The sequence below is a fragment of the Balaenoptera musculus genome, chromosome 12 (assembly GCF_009873245.2).
Source record: "Balaenoptera musculus isolate JJ_BM4_2016_0621 chromosome 12, mBalMus1.pri.v3, whole genome shotgun sequence".
NCBI lineage: Eukaryota > Metazoa > Chordata > Mammalia > Artiodactyla > Balaenopteridae > Balaenoptera > Balaenoptera musculus.
This window is the reverse complement of record NC_045796.1, coordinates 43,589,059-43,610,522: the sequence shown is the minus strand read 5'-3', so window position 1 is coordinate 43,610,522 and position 21,464 is coordinate 43,589,059. Positions and strand designations below refer to the sequence as shown.

At 37.9% G+C, this 21,464-nt stretch overlaps 1 protein-coding gene across 1 annotated transcript in view; it reads left to right on the top strand.

Annotated features, from left to right (window-relative positions):
• The window catches only part of SLC35F1 (solute carrier family 35 member F1), a 399,640-nt gene that overhangs the window by 240,158 nt on the left and 138,018 nt on the right, over positions 1 to 21,464 (top strand). The window contains exon 2 of the mRNA XM_036872250.1: positions 386 to 561. Coding sequence (XP_036728145.1) covers positions 386 to 561 — 176 coding nt within the window. The remainder of the gene's footprint in view (positions 1 to 385; positions 562 to 21,464) is intronic.

The window sequence follows — 21,464 nt, the reverse complement described above, 5'->3', positions numbered from 1 at the left end:
GTTGGAATATGGTCCTGCTTCGTCAGTGTTCAGGTTCTGTCTCAGGTTTCTGAACACTTGTTCATGCCATGGTGGCACGATGTTAATTTCCCCCCAGAGCTCCAAGGCTCAGTAGGTAGAAGCCAGGATCACTTGGAGAGATTTGGTCTCAAATCTCAGCTTTGCCACTTCCTAGTTATGCGACTGTAAGGAAATTCCTTAACCCCTCTAAACTTTGGTTTCTTCCTCTGCAAAACCCCAGTAAGGTAGCATTGCTATGATGGATTAAAAGAAATACTGTTTATTGCACTTAGCCTAGTGAATGGCACAAGTGCTCAGTAAATTTTAAGTGATTGTTCTAATGGACTTTCTGCTGATCTTTGCTATGTTTCTCTTTGTTTCTCAGGGAGATGTTAATCTCTGTGGCTCTAGGCCAGGTGTTATCCCTCCTTATTTGTGGAATTAGCTTGACCAGCAAGTACCTGTCAGAAGATTTCCATGCCAATACACCAGTCTTCCAGAGTTTCCTCAATTACATCCTTCTCTTCTTGGTCTATACCACCACACTAGCTGTCAGACAAGGTAAGCATGCAAAATCCCAAGAATATAGCTTCGTTTCTCTTTTAGCAACATCTACAAGAGTGATGAGCGATGACCAGATTAACTTTTTTCACTTACAGCGTCGTAAGACAATTCAACACCCCAAATCTCACTTTTCTATTTTGCAGTAATACAGCAAACAAAATGAGTGAGTAAATCACAAAGAAGCATAAATTGTGTGAATTCAGCAGGAAGTGGGAAATGCATGTATAGGCAGAAATGTACAATTGCTCATATTTGAATTCCTGTTGGCATTCCTTGTACCCCTCAGTGAATCTAAATAGACTGCTTCCCTGGAACCTGGAACAGGCCTGATGAAGCTGTCTTAATAAATGCTAACCCTTAGAAATCCAAGGGGATTACAGACAAATATATGTTCTTGGGAAAGTGTCACGAGAAAGATAAAAATAGTAAACACAAACAACTCTAGTAATAACAAAGGGGAAAAGAAAGAAAAGAAAGCTACCACAAATGGCCATGGGAGATGTTCTGTCTAAACTTAAAAGAGCCAAAACAATGAAACAAGTCCTCCAAGAGTCAGTGCAAGAAAAACTTATTAAAGGGCAATTGCAATCCTTGGGGTATATCTCTGGAGGATATACTTCAGAGACTTATGATTATACCTATGGCCCAGAAATAGCCAATAATAATCCCCCAGTAACAGCTGTTGACTGTAAAATATGCACTGAAAAGTAGCCATTAATAGGTTTGAAGACAATTATATACCATAATAATGAATAAAGATATGTGTATAGCCATATACATCAATCCTAAGAGTCATACTCTTTAGAAACTTTGCTAATAATCGTATATCAGCATTGAATTTTTACATTTCCTTATTTGGATTGTCCTTCAGAGTAATATTGCTTAATTAAAATGATTTGACCAGGACTAGATTTCATCTTAGAGGGAGAGTAAAAATGAACAAGTTAGGACTGAATTCTAGTTTAACTTGGGATTTGTTTAAAGTATTGGAAAAGCTAATTTCATTTACTTCTCAAATATTGGTGTTATTGGTGTTTGTTTTTTAAAATTTAACATCTGTAGGCATAATTAATTTACGAGTAAAATTTCAAATAAAACCTCAGGCTACAGAAGTTATAGACATTGAGTCTCAGCTATATTTCCTCAGTAGGATTTGGAAGCTAATGATTTTGAATGCCACAAATGCATTATCTAAACAGTTATACCCACAATTTCACCATTGGTGCCTCGATCCAGGAAAGAACTCCAGAAAATGAGGAAATTGGGGAGGCATATAATTAGAAATTTACTTATGAGAGACTGTTAACATGAGGAATGTATAGTTTGGTCGTTCAAGAAGAGAGAGCTATGCAGTTCAACTTAAAAATCACTTAATGAAAGTTTGAATAATAGTTTAGAATTATTAAAGAATAGAATGATTTTAGCGCAGTACAAGGATTATAATTAAGGATGGTAAGATTAAATGCAGAGCAATTTTGCAACACTCTAATATAACCAAAAAAAATCACACGAAAGTGGTGAATTTACGTTCTCTAGAGATTTTTAGAACCAAACAGTCTAGACTACAAGATGGTGAACTACAACTAGTCTTTGGGTTCTTGTCAGTCTTATTTTCCAAGAGCCCAGAGATTTAACAAAAACTCTCATCAGGGAAAAAAATAAAATCAAGCCATTCTAAGAAACAGAGAATAATTTCACAGTTACAGGTAGAGACAGAAAAGCTTAAAAACCTAAATGTAGAAAAAGACCCAAGGTTAATAATAATACCTTCTGTTGAGGCTTTATAATGTGCCAGCTACTACATATGTGAATTACCTCTTTTATTCCTTCAATCCAAGGAAATAAGAATTATTATCCAAAATTTTATAAATGAGAGATCGGAGGCTCCCCCAGCATCAGGAACCTGCTCCTGGCTACAGAACTAGGAAGAGTAGGGGTTCCTCCCAGGCCAGGGCTGGGTGCCTTCATGGCCCACTGTGCCCACCCATGTGCGGTCCGGGGTGGAAGGAAGAGGGAAGGGAGACGTGTTTGAGCAAAAGGAGGATTTTTCCCTTTGAATTTCAAAACCCTGGATAAGAAACCAGCCCTGGGGGCAAAGTCTAGTGAGGCACAGCACTGATGTCAGGAGGATGTGACTGTAAACGGTGCTAGGAGAGGATGGCAAGGGTGGGCAGGGCAGAGGCACGACTGGAAAGAGGCCAAGGACCAGAAGCAGCAAGGAATTTACAGGCTCTTTGGAAGGAAAAGACTGAAGAGGACCTGAGAAAATTCTGACTGTCATTGCAATTGGTGATGGAGAGAACCAGTTTCTAAAATGCCCTATCCAGAGATTTCTGCATTGCCTCAGATTATCACTAAATATGCTGGCATGTCTTTATTTGGGTGTTTACTCAGAATGTTTGTTTGTTTTAAGCTTCATCTTTAGAAGTTTTAATAGGCTGGCATTAAGCTAACATCTGGAAATCAACATAGTAATTACATTAATTTTGTATAGGCTGATTCAGTGCCGTGTCCTAGAGACATAATAATCTCCTTCCTCATGCACCTCAAGATTTGAGAGGGAATGAACAGAGCAAAGAGGAGAGGATGGAAAGTGTGATGTGTGTGAGGGAAGTGCTGTCATGGCCACATTTTCTCCTCCCTTCCAGGTACTTCTAAGTACTCTGCCGGGAGCGCTGCAGGTCAGGATTGAGCAATATGCCAGCCTTCCCAATTCTTCCGGCACAGATGTCCCTGGCCCCACAGGGCCACCATATTCATTTGATACCACCTTAGGCCACATAATAGCAAGAAGTTAGACTCAGGAGTTAACAATCTTTCTTTATCATTTTAATTATAAAATGTATGATTGTCACATGTAAACACAATGTGATAAATGCAAGAAGCCTTTCAAGAGCATTAAGGGTGATGTTATTACAAAAGCCTTGTGGAAATTTGACTTCAGAGTTAAAGTGAATTCTCCTCACCAAATTTGCACTGAACCAATGATCAAAGACTCTGAAGCAACAGAATGCAGTATAAGTTTCAGTGTAACGCCAGTTCAAACTGGAGTTTTGAATTTGTCCCTGATTATTAATTGGTTCCTACAAAAATTTGTAGAAAACCAAAAACTGATTCCTACAAAGACCATCCTCCTTAAAAAAAATTATATACTGTAGGACAAGTTTTAAGGCTAGCCCTTCGTGATTGGAGCTAGGCTTTTTTTATTCCAGATGGTTCTAAAATTTTAAAAAATCTTGCTGTTTCTCCTAAAGAGCTTCTTTAATACAACTCTGTAGAAAAAAATGTACTTCAAAAAAGTAGTTCCAATGACAATGTATCACATTTGAGAATTCAGATAAAATTTAGATAGCTGTTACTTGGTTAGTTGTAACCACTTTGGGGAAGTTACTCAGACAACGTGGTGCAGTGGTTAAGAATCCGCCTGCCAATGCAGGAGACACGGGTTTGAACCCTGGTCCAGGAAGATCCCACATGCCATGGAGCAGCTAAACCCGTGCGCCACAAATACTGAGCCTGCACTCTAGAGCCCGTGCACCGCAACTACTGAGCCCGCGTGCCACAACTACTGAAGCCTGCATGCCTAGAACCTGTGCTCCGCAACAAGAGAAGCCACCACAAGGAGAAGCCGACACACCACAACGAAGAGTAGCTCCTGCTTGCTGCAACTAGAGAAAGCCCGCGTGCAGCAACGAAGACCCAACACAGCCAAAAAAAAAAAAAAAAAAAAAAAAAAATATATATATATATATATATATATACACATACCCATTGAAGTAATGCCTGAAATCCACTCACGCTATATGTACAAAGTAGGGTTTCAGGAATTGTAAAGAAAAACGTAGTCCTCCTCTTGTGTTTCTCCTTTACTCTCACTCTACCACCAACCACAATACTTCTGACACCAGATGTGTGGGACTTTTCACACACCATGCAATTCTGTGACACCAGCTGGGTGTCTTACAATATAACTCAGTTCTGACAGTTCTATCTGGAGATGGATAGAAGTTATTACCTGTGCTTCTGACCTACCTGCTATAGATCAGAGGTTCCCACGAACCCTCCTTGGGTTTGGTTAATTTGCTCGAGCGTCTCACAGGACTCAGGAAAGCAGTTTACTTACTGTTTACCAGTTTATTGCAAAAGGATGTGATAAAGGATATAGATGTACACTCAGATGGAAGAGGTGAGTAGGGCAAGGTGTGTGGAAAGGGTCGTGGAGCCCCCAGGCCCTCTCTGGGCACAGCACTCCTAGCACCTCCATGTCACGTGTTCACCAACCCTAGAGCTCTCCAAACCTCGTGCTTTTGGAATTTTTATGGAGGCTTCATTAGGTAGGCATGATCATTAACTTCATTTCCAGCCCCTCTCCTCTCTCTGGAAAATGGGAAGGCGGGGCTGAAAATTCCAGGCTTCTAATCATAGCTTGGTGTTTCTGGTGACCAGCCCCATCCAGGAGGGCTCCAAGAGTCACCTCATTAGAAACAAAAGAAATTCCTATCTCCCTGGAAATTGTAAGGGATTTAGGAGCTCTGTGTCAGGAACTAGGGTCAAAGACCAAATATTAGAACAAAATATGCTCCTAGCGTTCTTCTCACTCAGGAAATTACAAGTGTTTTGGGAGCTCTGTGCCAGGAACTGGGGGCAGAGAACGATATATATATATTTCTATTATCTCACAGGTATATGACTAAGAAAGTATAGTGAAGCTTCCCAAAACTTATGGATTTGCCTGGGAAGCCTCTTCCTCATGCCTACTTTTTTCTTAAAATTCCATGTAATACTAGCTGAAATCAGGAAGCAGAGAAACACAAAAAGCAAAGACTATGAACAACTAAAGACCACTCAGTTCTTGCATTTGGATGTAGAAGCAAGAAATGTGACAGGCTTTTAAAACAAAGGTGAAATAGGATATATTTCTTATCAAGAAAAATTATGCCATCAAACTTTTTGCCCATAAGCTTCTTTTATCAATTATTAGAAGAATCCTGCTGCTTCCCAGAACTACTTTCAGCAGTTCTTAAGTAATAGATATCCATGGTTCTTTCTTTGGCAGTTTTTAACTTCTGAATATATATAAACCACACAATTTTTAAATAGTCAATAATTTCTTCTTCCTTTTCTTCTGCCAATTTTTCTCAGTTCTTGCCTCTCCAATTTCTTTTTGTTTTCCTTATCAACAAGTTGCTCAGTGATGGGGGAGGTAAGGATTGTGGAGCTAAAGCAGGATGCTGAGAGTGAAAAGAAAACACTTTCGTTCCTTGTTTTCTTCCTCAAGTCATGATGGCGGAGAAAGAATGGGTATCAGTAATGAACGCACGGATAGAATCAGAAGTGCCTGCTTCTTTTTGTATACAGACCCTAGAAAGAGAAGAAAAGGTTGCCACTGTTGAGCATCATTAGAGATATTCCTGGTGACTGGTTCTACAAGTTTTGCTTTTTCACTGAAAGATATTTTTATAAGCTCTTCCAATTTTGAATAAAAGACAAGCTTGCAGCTAAAAATTTGACGAGTATTGCATGAATTCCAGCAAATTCTTCCATACACATTAAAATATTTGTTGAATCTTTTATATATTTCTTTGGGTGAGTGTGAAAATGAAACAAGTTACTAATAGTACTAACAGAACACTCAAAAATATCATCATGTGTAATCCCTTTGATTTTTTCCAAAGAGAATACTGAAAAGTAAATTCATGCCTTACTGTTCAAGAGAAATAGTCTCGGTTTGAAAATTAAATTCCAGAAGACAGAAATCCTAGAGGTCTAGGTTCAAATTTCAGTTCTCAGTGGGGAGGCTGAAGGCATTAAGTCAGCTCAGGAATATCAAGCACTCACCCTCTCCTGATCCCTTTTACCCACTATCTTCTTTTTTCATCCGGAGCACTCAAGCAGGGCAGGATTGGTGAGAGAAATATATAAAGATGACAGCCTTGTCTACACACAATAGCTGGATGCAACTCACGGCCCAGTAGTCTAGTCCCCACAAGAATGTTCTTCTCAGAATCTGTACCAAAAAAGTATTGCTCCTTTTGGTGGTGGCTGCGGAGACATTAATCAGAAGATAATTGTTGCCTCTTCCAATGTAAGGCAGGCTTCATATTTGTTCTCTTCAGAAACACTATACTTCTTACACGTCTTACAATTACATAGGCTAAATTCTCCATTACCAATGTTGCAAGATTTAAAATATCTGTGTAATTAGAAGAAATGTAGGACTTCATACGAAATAATAAAGACCTCTCAGAAAACCACAACAAGGTCTGAGAAACTTAGGTATCTGGCATTTCACAGTATGTCAGACCCTAGAATCCCCTGAAGATCTCACCTCCCCAGTTCTGTTTGTATGGCTCTGCCTCTGTGAATCTTTGCCCCTTGCCTTTGTTGGAATTTTCTTTGGTGCTTACCATAGGAAGTCAAAAACACAGACCAGAGCAGTAAAAAGAGTTAAAACAGGATCCAGGATTTTCTCAGAGCAGAAGCCTCAGTTTTGTTTTGTTTTTTAATTTTATTTTATATTAGAGTACAGTTGATTTACAATTTTGTGTTAGTTTCAGGTGTACAGCAAAGTGATTCATTTATACATATACATGTATCCATTCTTTTTCAGAACTTTTTGCATATAGGTTATTACAGAATATTGAGTAGAGTTTCCTGTGCTATACAGTAGGTCCTTGTTGATTATCTATTTCATATATAGTAGCGTGTATTTGTTAATCCCAAACTCCTAATTTATCCCTCCCCCCAATGTTCCCATTTTGGTAACCATAAGTTTGTTTTCAAAGTCTGTGAGTCTGTTTCTGTTTTGTAAATAAGTTCATTTGTATCATTTTTTTTTTAGATTCCACATGTAAGTGATATCATATGATATTTGTCTTTCTCTGTCTGACTTACTTCACTTCATATGATCATCTCTAAGTCCATCCATGTTGCTGCAAATGGCATGATTTCATTCTTTTTTATGGTTGAGTAATATTCCATTATTCCAGTGATGTTGTATATGTGTACAACATCGTCTTTATCCATTCATCTGTTGATGGACATTTTGGTTGCTTCTGTGTCTTGGCTATTGTAAATAGTGCTGCAGCGAATGTTAAGGTGCATATATCTTTTCGAATTATGGTTTTCTGCAGGTATACGCCCAGGAGTGGGATCGCCAGATCATATGGTAGATCTATTTTTCATTTTTTAAAGAACCTGCATACTATTCTCCATAGTGGTTGTACCAATTTACATTCCCACCAACAGTGTAGGAGGGTTCCCTTTTCTCCACACCCTCTCCAGCATTTATTGTTTGTATGTTTTTTGATCATGGCCATTCTGACCGGTGTGAGGTGATACCTCACTGTAGTTTTGATTTGCACTTCTCTAATAGTTAGTGATGTTGAGCATCTTTTCATGTGCTTTTTGGCCATCTTGCATGTTGAAACCTGAGTTCTGCTCATACACAGCTAGTTCAGTTTCCAGTTCTCTGGATAACCTTGACTAAATCACTGAGAAGGGATTGTTAGATGGTTGCATAAGGAAGGACTTGACAAATGTAAATACTGAATTGTAACTCCCTTGAGAGTCATGGGGGAGATATTACTGTCAGTTACCTATGTCTGGTGAGGTAATAGTCATTGGAGCCTCTTAAAACATCTCCCTTGTGGGAAATTACTTGGCAAACCTCCATTCCTGTTCCTTGTCATGTTGCATTTATTTTTACTTCATATGTATGATTGGAGAGTTTTATCCCCCATAGTATAGAAAGGTTGTACCTCAGTGATTTCTGAAATGAACCTTGGTGGACACTCCATGGGAGTTATGCTTGTGTTGGGGAAGGGAGAAGAGAAGGTGGGGCGGCGTGTGGGGGTGAAGGGATTTATACACAAACCATGCTGGGAAATTGTTAGAGAAGATCAAAGGAGAAAATTAAAATCCATTTCTAGCAAAACTGCCTGCCAGTATATGGAGCAACTGGAACTCTCATATACTGCTGCTGGGAATGCAAAGCGATACGGACACCTTGGAAAACGGCTTGGCAGTTTCTTATAAAGTTAAATATCCACTTACCATGTAACCCATCAATCACATTCTTCGAAGAGAAATGAAAACATAATATCCACACAAAGGACTATATGCAAATGTCCATTGCAATTTTATTCATATTCATAAGCCCAAACAGTAACCAACCCAAATGCTCATCAATTTGTGAAAGGAGAAAAACAGTTGTGGTAAATGCACACAATGGAGTATGACTCAGCCATAAAAGGAAAATGCTACTGACACGTGCAATGATATGGATTAATCTCAAAAGCATTATGCTGTGTGCAAGAAGCCGCACACGAAAGCTTATACACTGTATAATTACATAATGCATAGTAATGTGATGTTCTGGAAGAGGCAAAACTATAAGGTCAGGAAATAGATCAGTGGTTGCTAGAGTGGGGAGTGGGGTGTTGACTGCAAAGGGACACAAGGGAACTTTTAGGGTAATGGAAATGTTCTGTATACCTTGATTGTTGTAGAGGTTACAGGACTGTATACATTTGTCAAAATTCTTCCAACTGTACACTTAAGAGGGGTGCCTTTTATTACATATAAATTATACTTTAATCCACTTGACCAAAGGGAAAAAAAAGAAAGAGAACTGACTGTCTACTCTCACTCCATGGCTGCCATGATGAAATAACGTATCACTGGGCTCAGAGTTTCCAATGTGTAGCTATTCCCTCAGTCACTTATGGATATTAGGAAATGCCATTAAAACTTCCTACTTCATTGTGGCATGCTTTCAGACTGCAAGAATGAGTACAGTTTCCTCCAACCCCAGAAAATGTACCTACTCTAAAGAACTTGCTCGTGGGACATGAATTATTATTTATCAAGCTCACAATCCATTAAATAATGTAAAAGTACATAAATTTCATACATATGCAGTGCTTACAGGGTGAATCTGCACCAAGTCAAGTCTCCCACAGTCTTAACCAAATTTACAGTACCTAATAGTGCATATACTGTTTGTGCTAAAGTGACTGAATCTCAAATAGAGTGATTCCTTAGCCAGAACTTTCAATATCACTTAGCACAATAAATGACTTTTAGATTGAAGGAAAATGACATGAATATGCAACACCATTTTCTTTTAATGAATCCTTACATAAACTTACACACACACACACACACACACTATACATCAGGCCCTCCCTCATTCCCCATGCCAAATACTTCATTAATGGATGCCCTTCTGATTCTTCTATTCCAAACAGCATATAAGCATGAAGGGAGGGATTGTCTCCCTGTTTTATCTGGAGTCTATGTTGACTGTTAATTCTGGAAATCTTTAAGCATTCATCTATCCATGCTGAGAGCTGGCATAGAGCAATACTCATTCTTGGCACGAAGCTCCAGCATTCTTGTGGGAGATTGAAGGGTGGTTACAAGATGATAACTATATTGCCTGAAGGAGATAAGTACCCTTCTGCCAAAATAGTGCTTTGTATGTAATGAGTGTAAAAATTCAGAGGAATAGAATTTATCCTTACAATCATCTTTCTCATTAAAAAAGAATCATAATGGAAGAACAAAGCAGTCCCTGCAGTGAATTGAATTGCTTTCCCTAAGTTTTCATTAAATCAGAGACTCAGCAGTTAGCCATCTTGCAGACACTATTGCAGTCTGCTGCATGAGATTTGCAGGGGGTGGGGGGGAATAAAACAATGAAGCAAACTTTTTTTTTCTTCACAGGATTAGAATTGCATTGTGATTATCCTTAGATCAGAGTTCCCTGTCCATGCATTTTTTTGACTGTCTGATTTCATTGGTTTCCATTTCTGAGTTTTTGAGGACCAGGAAGAAGAATGTGTAACTCACCAAATTTAAATGTGATTCTTGCAAATGGTGGGTTCTGACTACATGTTGGAGTGACTGGGCCCCTTCAGTGACTTATATGAGGAAAAAATATAAAAGAAATTACTTCCAGATAAAAGAAAATATGATCAAAATTTGTTTGTGACCATTTTTTACTATTTGATATGTCTTTGTATGAAAGAACATGAATATTACTTTATTTTACCTTTAACTGCCTAATTAGTCATGTCTAAGAAAATGTCTACCCTTAAAAATCATATTTGGGAATTATTACTTATGTTCACTAAATTAAAATGTAACTTTAAACAATTAGGATCTAGACTTTTTCTGTTTCTCAGTTCAATAGAAATTCAAGAGCCATTGAGTCATCCTGGTTTAACTTGCCTGTGTTGTATTTCTTCATTTCACAAGTCAGGATAATAATAGTAACTGCCTTACAGCTTTCATGTGGACCAAGTGAGGTAATATATGTGGAAAACTCCTAGCACAGTGTCAGACATATAAAAAGCATTCAATGAATATAATCTGCCATCATTGGAATTAGATTTGCTTAATAAATGATTGATTTTCCTCCCCAGATAGTTGGATTTTACACATGTACCCGTTAATTTGAATCAATTCTATCATGCGGACCCTGAAATTCATTAGCCATATCCCAGCACTTATGTTCTCCTTAACTTGTCACTGGATGTCAGAGTAGGCACTGGTATGATTTACAGAGGGATCAAAAAGGAGAGACATTTTAGATGCTTTCTTACCTACGGTGTCCATTGTGAATGAGGGAATTCATTGATATAATTATTATACTAGAACAGGACTAATTCTGAAATGCCTGAGTCCAAGTCCTTCCCCCCCAGCATGTAGAGTGGGGCTCCCTCCTGCCTGAGGAAGCTACGTGGTGGGAGACCATGGGCACCCAGAATCTGTTCAGAAGGAGCCAGAGCCCCCCTTCAACTTTCAAGCATAACTTCACTCAAATGGTCCAAACTACAAGAAATCAGAAGGGGAAGGGGGGAATCTCGCTCCCATTTTTTGACAGGGTAAGAATATTATTTCTATTTTAAAGTTGAAAAATAAAATCAGGGTGACAATAGGAAAAAATAAAAGTAGTCCAAGATGAAAAAGAGCTGCGAAATACCCAGAGAGAGCACAAAGCACTGGGGGCTACACAGCCAGGGAAGTGTAGGCCGCCAGTGCGTCAGTCTCTAGCTAAGAAGGGGAGAGGCTGTCACAGATCGCGGAGCCATCGCTCAGCCATCTTTCAGCAAGAAGAACATGCTGCAGACAAACTCAATGGACTACTAGGGCCTCACCAAATTCAAAGCAGCTGGTTCTATACCTACAAGCACAATTCAACTTTTGGCTTAGTGAATGTCATTCGCAGAGGTCGAAATTTCCAGCTGTGCTGTGTTAAACTCAGGACCATTATAGCACAGCTTTAAGCAAGCTATTGATTTTACACTTTTGTCAGACTAAAAGAAACTAAGATCACTCAGGAGCAAGCAAAGAACTCAACTTCTAAAAATAAAGTTAAGGAACTTGGTAACTTCTTTTTCACAGAGAAATGTGTGGGCAGAGCTTATATAAGTGGCATAAATGTAGAAGTCTCTGCACTGTTAAAAATTGTAGTTGTTTACTATATGGAAACCTAATACATCTCAATCCCTGATTTCTCTTGTTTTGGTATCAGATATGTTGACTAATTTAGATATCTGACAGGAAAGTCATTGATAAATGTGTTCCTATACTCAGTGTCTCTTAACTGAAGGAATCAGCCTGGTGTACAAGCCAAGGATTCAAATTCTCCCTAGCCTACAGAGGTTTATAGTTTTAGTTCTGCCCATGATTACTTCATACAGAACCTTCTAGAACACTCTGACCTGATTACATCTATTCAACTTTCTCTTATCTAAATTTAAGTTATCTTACTTTCCTTAGTTGCTCATTCCTCCTTTATGTATTCTTTCATACATTATTTCATTCATTAAGTCCGCAAACACTTCTTGAGGGCCTTGTTCTGTTAGGCACTGTACTACCAGGTGTGAAGGATACCTAACTGAGTGAAGATGATCTCCCTTCTGACACCCCTTCTAAGCTCACAGACAAGAGGAGGAGAGTAAACAGTCCCTGTCATTGCAAGAGTACAGACAGATCTGAGCACCACCCCCAGCTTTCCCTTATCTCCACCAAATCTCCATTGCAAAAGAATTTACTTCTCTGCTGTCCATTTTATCACTCTTTGCTCCATTCAGCCACCCTTTCCCAATTATTCACAGCAGAAGGATTCAGTCCAAGCAGTTAGAATCAATCCATTGCTGTTTCACGGCCTTCCTCTTGGCCTTTCTTTGACGGTGCACACCCCTTGCTCCAGGACCCTGACTTTGCAGTCAGAAGAGTGGCAGCTGTTCCCCCAGTCCCTGCACCACGCCCCATGCTGTCTCCTGGGAGAACACAGCACAGACATCACCCACCTCCTTTATTTAGACTTGGCTGTGGCAACTTCCTGGCTGCTAGGCGTCTATGCACTAGAGCAGTTGGTATTTTCATGATTATTAGTGGCTCCCAAGACCCTCAAAAGTCTCTTCGCCTCTTACAGGCAGTTTATATATGGATCACAGATTTACGTCTTTTTGCCTGACTTAAGTGACCCCTTTACGTAGTGGAAAATAGCCCTTTACTTTTCTGGCTTTATCCTTTTAAGAAGTCTACCTTTCTGGTGATTTAGGAATGTACCTTTAGCACTTACTGTTACATGAATTTAAGCTCTTCTCAAGTTTCTAACAACCATAAAATAGAAACCACAATAATTTAATGTTATAAAATGAAAAGTAATAATACAGTGGAGGATATCAGAGTTCACAGCCTTTATTCCAGTACCTGACAAAGGGAAAAGGCTGCCAACCACTCACTGGGACCTTTAGCGTATGTGGAGGGGTGGGAAGGAAGGACAAAATATCAACCGCTTGCTTTCAACCAACTAGCTCATCTTATTTTCTTAGTGTTCAGCATGCTCCATTCAGCACGTATTCATCACATCTCTTTCAAGGTGTTAGGTTTCCATTTCGTAGTATTCTAGAGGAGTAAACTAGGGTTACAATAGGTGCAATTTCCAGTAGTTCCAATTCATTTCTAGAAAGTAGCACAGATAAATATCCAACTAAGTACAGCAATGATTATAATTCCCTTGAAGAAACCATTATTGCATCCTCTTAATCTTGTACCGAAACCCCTGATCTAAATCTATTTATTCATGGCTTCACCTGAAAACCAGAAAAGAGTATCTCCCCTTAGCAAGCATATCTCTAGCCACAGGTATCCCCTGTGTATCAATGCAGCTCCCAAGGTTAAAGTTTAAACACAGCCAGCAACTAACTTAGAAAAGTCCCACCATCTCTGGGGTTGAAGTTTCATTTGATTGTGGAATATATTGATGGTACAAAGTTGTCTTCAGTTAAATTTCACAAATATTTATTGAGCCCACTGGGTACCAGCACCTGATGAGACCCCTTCAGATGCCCTCTCTCCATCCCCATCAACCCTAGCACTGCCTAGCATTCCTTCTCACCTGGACCGCCGCTACCACCCCTGAACAGCTCTCTGTCTCTGACATCTGCCACATCTTCATCACTGTAATCCCTCTTTTAAAACTTTATTTATGCTAAGCTAAAGTGCCGCAGTCAACCAGGCTTTGGATGATCATGTAAATCTTGTTTATTGGTGACTTTTATTGAAACCAGGATTTTTAAAAACAGTTGGGAGAGGAACTGGTTAATGAAAGGTGACTATTTTCCATGTCAATTAAAATCAACATCTACTTTCCAGCTTCATTTTGTAAACCGAAATACGGTCTTTTAACAAGGATTCAAAGAGACTCAAAATCAAGATACTAGGATGTTGCTATTTCTGCTTTCTAATATGCCCATTTACTTGAGGAAAGGAGACCAGAGATGTAATAACTAATTTTTGTTTTCTGAGTAGGGTGTCTTCTGAAGTGCAAGTCAAGTTGCCTTGGGTTTTAGAGCAGGAGACGTTTTAGGTACTAGCTTCAGAAGATATAACTTTGGTTCATACTGTGCTCTGTACACAGCATTATCGCTAAACTCAAAGAATTCAGTTCTGGAATTCCCTGGCAGTCCAGTGGTTAGGACTCGGCACTTTCACTGCTGTGGACCGGGTTCTATCCCTGGTTGGGAACTAAGATCCCAGATCCCTCAAGCCATGTGGCGCAGCAAAAAAAAAAAAATCAGTTCATCTCTTAATATAGAACTTCCAATTAAAATCAATTCACTTTGAAGTCAGACACAGAAAGACAAATATCATATGATACTGCTTATATGTGGAATCTAAAAAAAGAGTACAGAAGAACTTATTTACAAAACAGAAGTAGAGTCACAAATGTAGAAAACAAACTTATGGTTACCAGGGGATGGGGGAGGCGGGAGGGATAAATTGGGAGATTGGGATTGACATATACACACTACTACATATAAAATAGATAACTAATAAGGACCTACTTTATAGCACAGGGAACTCTACTCAATACTCTGTGATGGCCTATATGCAAAAAGATTCTAAAAAAAGAGTACATATAGGTACATGTATAACTGATTCACTTTGCTCTGCACCTGAAACTAACACAACTTTGTAAATCAACTATACTCCAATAAAAATTTAAAAAATAAAATAAAATCAATTCACTTTTGTTGAAAGTTAAAATAAACTGGAAGATCTCCTTAATAAAAAATCTTCTGATCAAAGATCTTTGTTGGAGTACTTCTAAGGCAGATGTATACTTCATAAAAACTGCTAAATACTAAGAAGAAACCATGAAAGCTCAAGAGACTCAGACAATATTTGAGATGACAATGTTATAACCATTTATAAAATGTATTTGTATTTTTAAATTACTCAAGTAATATGTGAATATAAACATTACAAACATTCATAAACATTGCAAATATAGAGATAAATATTTTTTTAAAAAAAGAGATAGTGCTTCTCACCCACCACATAAATGCCACTCTCTTCTTCAAAGGAAATCTTTGTTAAAATTTTGTATTCACCATTCACAGAATTTTTCTATGCATATGCATTCATGTACATAATTATAATGTGTTTTTCATGTAAATGCTTGGAGCTATACATATTGTTCTGAAACTTGCTTTTTTCACTTAATAATATATACTGGAAATTTTTCCATCTCAGTACATGTATATTTACCTAATCATTTTTAATTGCTACAATAGTATTGATAAACTCACAATTACTGGTCATACAGATTGTTGCCAATTTTGCATTTCCATCCATTTACAAGAAACAACCTTGTAGATATATCTTTAAATACATCTGAGAGTATCTCATAGTTTAGATTTCTAAAAATTTAAATGCTGAGTCAAGAGGCATTTTAAATATTGATAAATATCACCGAATCTATCCTCTCCAAAAGGTATTACCAGTTCAAAAGCATACTAACAGTATTTGGGAGTATCTGTTTTCCCACTTACTTATTGACATTTGATATTATCAGTAACTTTTTTTCAATCTGAAAGGTGAAAAATACTTATTGTTTTAAATTTCATTTCCTTAATTACCAGTGAAATGAGCATCCTTTCACATGTTTATGGGCAAGATGAAATAACTTTTAAACCCTAAAATAAAAACATGAAATGATAATGATCCCTCTGCAGTCTGTTCTTGGTGTAAGAGTAAGTCCCAGTGGACTCCTTTCCTTCTTTCTTTAACTCAGTCTCTTGTTTTCATCTCCTCATGAATTAGTGCAAAGAAGGGAAAACAAATGGGCCCTGTGATACCTTCCTCTGGAAGAACGCCACTGCCAAAACATTGGAGTAATAATGTAGAAATTTATATCATCCATAAACCTTTTATAGTAGTGTAATTAGTAGGGCTATTAATACTACCCAAGCCTAGCTTTCTTTATGGCTGTAAACACAGCTTGTGATCACATAAATGACATCAGTAATAATCATTTAGGGCATCATGTAAACTAAAGTACTTGAATCAGTTTAGCTGTGGTATAACCAGAATATCCATTCAAAAAAAAAGATTATTTTTGCTTAGAAAGCAGAATATGAGGGATAACCCAGGGGCATTTTCCAGCATTTGGATTTTGGATTCCAGGGGAGGTTTACTGGTGTTAATATGTCTGAGAAGAATGGATCGGAGCGAGAAATAGAGATAATTTTAGCCAATATCAGTGCAGGAATATGCCCATCAGCCAAATAGATCCTGTCTTTTTCTATAGCTCAGTGTCATTTACATATGGTTTTCTTCACTCTTGTGGCATTTTTATTAATGTTTAATACAAAAAGAATGAAGTCAGTTTAGTATATATGTTTTTTTATCTCTTCTGTAAAAAATAATGAAAGTGGCATGGAAGTAGGTTCCAGGAATCCCAAATCAGTATAAATTAGCAGCATGGTTTAGATGACTGCTGTGGGATTCAGAACAGTCAAATTACATTCAAGGACGGTTTCTACCATGGTTACGTTCCTTCCTTAAGCAGGTCAACTTAATATCTCTGTGACTCAAATTTCCTCCCTAAAAAAATGAGGATGACTATTAAATAAAAATTGTTTGCTAATATATATTGATCATTTTATGTGCTCCAAGGTGGTTTCATTAAAATGTCAATCTAGTTGATATTTGAGAGACAGTATTCAATTGTATGTGACTTTTCTAGGGTTGGCCTTTAATTTACTTCTGGCTCTGAATAAAACTAGTATATTCCAGGATGAGTAAGACTTTTCTGAAGCAACAGGTGAAAAGCCAGTCCATTCAACTTGGATAATTATTGACAGAGAAGAACACACTTAAATGAGGGAGAAAGAAAGAAATGGTGCATAGTGAGTTTGTTTGATTTTATGACCATGCTATGCACCATTTCAAGTACCCCCCAAAGGAGAAAGAGAAAGGAAATGAGAATATACAACACAACTACATCATCTATAAGCCTTATAACCATCATTTAGGTCATTTTATGGATACGGAAACTGAAGCTTTGAGATACTAACTTATCAAAAAGTGTAGAGCCGCTTCCATTTAGCATATAGTAAATCACAAAAGACCATCAGTCTCACTCTACCAACAAAAAACATATAAAATCATTGTTTTTATGAACCTACCAGACAGCTAAGGAAGAAAAGAGACCTAAATGTATAAAAAATTTCCAGAAAATTCCCTTTGTACAGAAAAGATTCACAACTTCTGTCATTCATGGCAGAGTGACAAGAGAAGGAATCCACAGAGAGGTTAAAAAAAAAAAAAAAAAAAAGGCAGCCAAAACTTTAGGTTTTACTGGCCACATGTGAGCTGGTACGGCAGATTTTAATTCTAAAGGACCCCAGCCACAGAGCAGGTCTACCTATACCTGCAAACTGTATTTCATGGATCTGTGTCTAGTGCTGGGCGTGTAGTATACCAAAGCCTGAGGTGTGGAGCAAGAGAGCTAAAAGAGATTCCACCTGAGATGTGTGGAGCCTCCCCAGGTACATGGCAGTCTTCCTTTGAAGGTGGAGGGAACAGTTCAGGAGATCTGAGAGAAATGAACTTGAGGCACTATAGACTTTCACCTTCCAAGGGTTGGAGGCATGGCAGGATTGCTGAGGGAAATCTTTCAGAGACATTACAGACAGAGAGAGATTTCTATGGTGCAGAAAGCCTATCACATGACGGGAGAGCAAAGAGAATTCCCCAGCAACCCAAACAGTAGTCAGCTGAGCTGTGATGCAAAGATATATTTTTTAATGGTTCAGACTGTTGGTTGCTTGGTTGCAGAGTGCAGAGAGCTCTGAAACCTCAACAGTGCTCAAACCTCAAGTCTCGAAAAAAAGTAGTGCTGATCCTGCTTGCAAATAATTGAAGTCAGCAGTCAACTAAGTCAAACTAAAGGTACAAGAAAATGCAGCCCCACTGATCAGATTGACTCAGTCCCAAAAACCAAGCAGCCTGACACAAAAAGGGCATCCTCTTTTGGAAAGTAAATATTATTTAGTTCAGTCTCGACTGTTATTTTATACAAAATGTCCAGATACAATAAAAAATTACTAGACATGTGAAGAAGCAAGAAAAATGTGACACATGGTCAAGAGAGAAAATAATCAATAGAAACGGACCCAGTGATGTCATAGACATTGGAATTATCAGACAAGAACTTAATAATAACTATGGTAAAAATCATAAGTTCTAGTGGAAGAGGTTGAGGATATGGGGAATTTCATCAGAGACCAGGAAACGATTTTTAAAATAGTCAAGTAGGAATGCTAGAGATAAAAAACACAATATCAAAAATGAAGAATGTAGGATTCAGCAGAGGAAAGAATCTGTACACTTGAGGATAGGTGAGTACAAAATATCCAGTTGGAACAGGAAAAAAATGAGTGAAAAAAAAAAGAAAAACAGACTAGACTATCTGGGACAAAATGAAATGATCCATTATGCATGTGATTGGACTCCAGAAGAAGAGAGACACAATGGGGCAGAATAAATATTTGAAGAAATCTTAGCTAAGAACTTTTCAAATTTGTTGAAGGACATCAAATAGATCCAAGAAGCTCAGGAAATCCCAAGCAGTATAAATGCAAAGAAGGCTACACCCGGGTATATCATAGTCAAACTGCTAAAGACTAAAGACAAAGAGAAAATCTTGAAAGCAGCAAAAGAAAGAAGATACATTACAAAGAGGGAAAAACACCACTTGCTAGAAACAATAGGGCCAGGAGGGCTAAGGAACAACTTTTTTAAGGTGCTGGAAAAAACAACAACCTGTCATCATACAAGTCTATATATAATGAGAGTACCTTTTTAAAGTGAAGGCAAATAAAAGGCATATACCTAATAAGAAGCAGAGCCAAGACTTGAACCAGAGCCCTATAAATGGGAATTCTGCTTCCCATCACAGTCAGCTCTGCCTTTACCTCATTGTATTTGTTGTGTTTTGGGATATGTCATGGGCAATGCCAGCCTTTAAGTGTTTAATTTTTACAGTTTGTTTTTATTATAAAAATAATGACTGTTGAGAATTCCCTGGAGGTCCAGTGGTTAGGACTTAGCGCTTTCACTGCTAGGGCCTGGGTTCAATCCTTCAATCCCCTGGTGGGGGAACTAAGATCCTGCATGCTGTGTGGCATGGCCAAAAAAAAAAGTTCTCATTTTTTACTTCCTATAGACTCAAATTGACAAATTAGAAATGAGAGACAAGCTCCACTGAGTAGCTCAACATGGCCCACTTTCCTTGATCTCTTTCTTAGACTTGAGATGTGAAAAGTCATAACAAGAATCCTTGTCAACACTTCTCTGTTAAGGCAAATCCTCATTGGCAATAAATATAAGAAATTCAATACTTTAAATATGCAAATTTGGAATATTCTATTTCTTTCTAACTTGAAGAAAACCATCAGAAAGAGCAAAATTTTCCAATCAGTTAACACAGTGACATTAAGCTAATTATTTGGGTTATAAAAGAAAGCAAAAAGTTTTATGTGGTTTCCTCCTGCCAAGGATACTCTGGTAACTCCACATGTCATCACTCAGATGTTTTCCAGTTTCGTGACATGAAGCAGCCTCACCTTCACAAACATCACCCTTGTCTTTGTCATACACATGTATATTACCAACTAATATGGCTAGCAGTTTTAAAAATTACCATTTTTCAGAATGTATTCACACCTGCATTTGGGGGCAGAAAGTGAGAAGTCATACCTGAAGGGTAGGAGAAAAGGCTTGTTTTGTAACAAGCACTTTAGCTCCACTTGAGAAAGTATCTGTAGTCACTACATTGTTCATAGTTGACTAATCTGATTTTAGACAGAGTCAAATAAGGAAAATAATTTTTTGTTGTTTATAGTGAGACTGTTTAAAGAACAAAAAAGTATTGATGGAGACTTTAAGAGTCACCTACTCCACCTGTATAATCTCTGCTTCTACAATATCCAAACCAGGGACTCAGAGTATACTTAAGTATTTTGAACTCATTATATTCCAGGGAAATGCATCCCATCTTTGGTCAACTCTGACCATTAAATTTCTTCCTCACAATGACTCAAAACCTGTTTCCTTTTTCACTGATACCCAGTATCCTAAATCTATTTTGGGAGGCCCCATGGAATATTAAATTCTTCTCATTGAAATATTTGAAACACACCTCATGCACACTTTTCTCCTCTAGGCAAACCTCTCCAGACCCTCTCCATTCTGATTTCTTAGCACCTTCTCCATTCTGATTTCTTAGCACCTTCCCCATTCTGATTTCTTAGCACCTTCCATTTATTCCTTTTCCCTTTGCAGGAGAAAAACCCACTTCTCTGCTGTTCAGAGTGGAAAGAGAGTGATCACTTCCCTCTTTCTAAATATTACATTTTTAATAAAATTTTAATCTGCAGTTGATCTTTTTTTTTTTTGCACTCAAAGCTCACAGCACCTAAATAATGCCAAATGAAAAAGTGATTTATTTTCTTACATATTCCTGTATCCTTATTGTAGGAAAGAATTTTCCCAAGCAGCTACTTCCATAACTTTTAACTTGTTAAAAAGTTATTTTTTCTGATATCTGACCAGAATTTCTGCCACTGTGTTATAAACCCACTTCTTTCTAATTATCTTTTGTATCCCTCAAAGTCACCTTAAGTCATATTAAATCACCAAACCTTTCCATCTTTGATTAAGGACTACTGCACACTTCTTAGAGCTTTCTTCATAGGTCCTTTTTTCTATGCTTATCATAGCTTTCACTGCACACCTTCAAACTCTCTTTGATCTCTCCATGGTCCCTAAAAATGGGAAGCTATACATCAGATACTGTTAAATATAACTGACAGAAGTTCCTCTTTTCTAAGTAAGCCTCCCTATCCTTGTACTATCTTAGACAAATTTTATTTCATTGTATTTCTTCCATTAAATCAAAACTTACTGGAATGGTTAAGAAAGTAAAGGAGGTAAGCCCTCCCATGTCCCTTATAAATGGAGCATGGGATAGGTGTATGGTTCATTGTGAAAACTCAGAATGAAAAGGATGGATTAAAATTCTTTAAGAA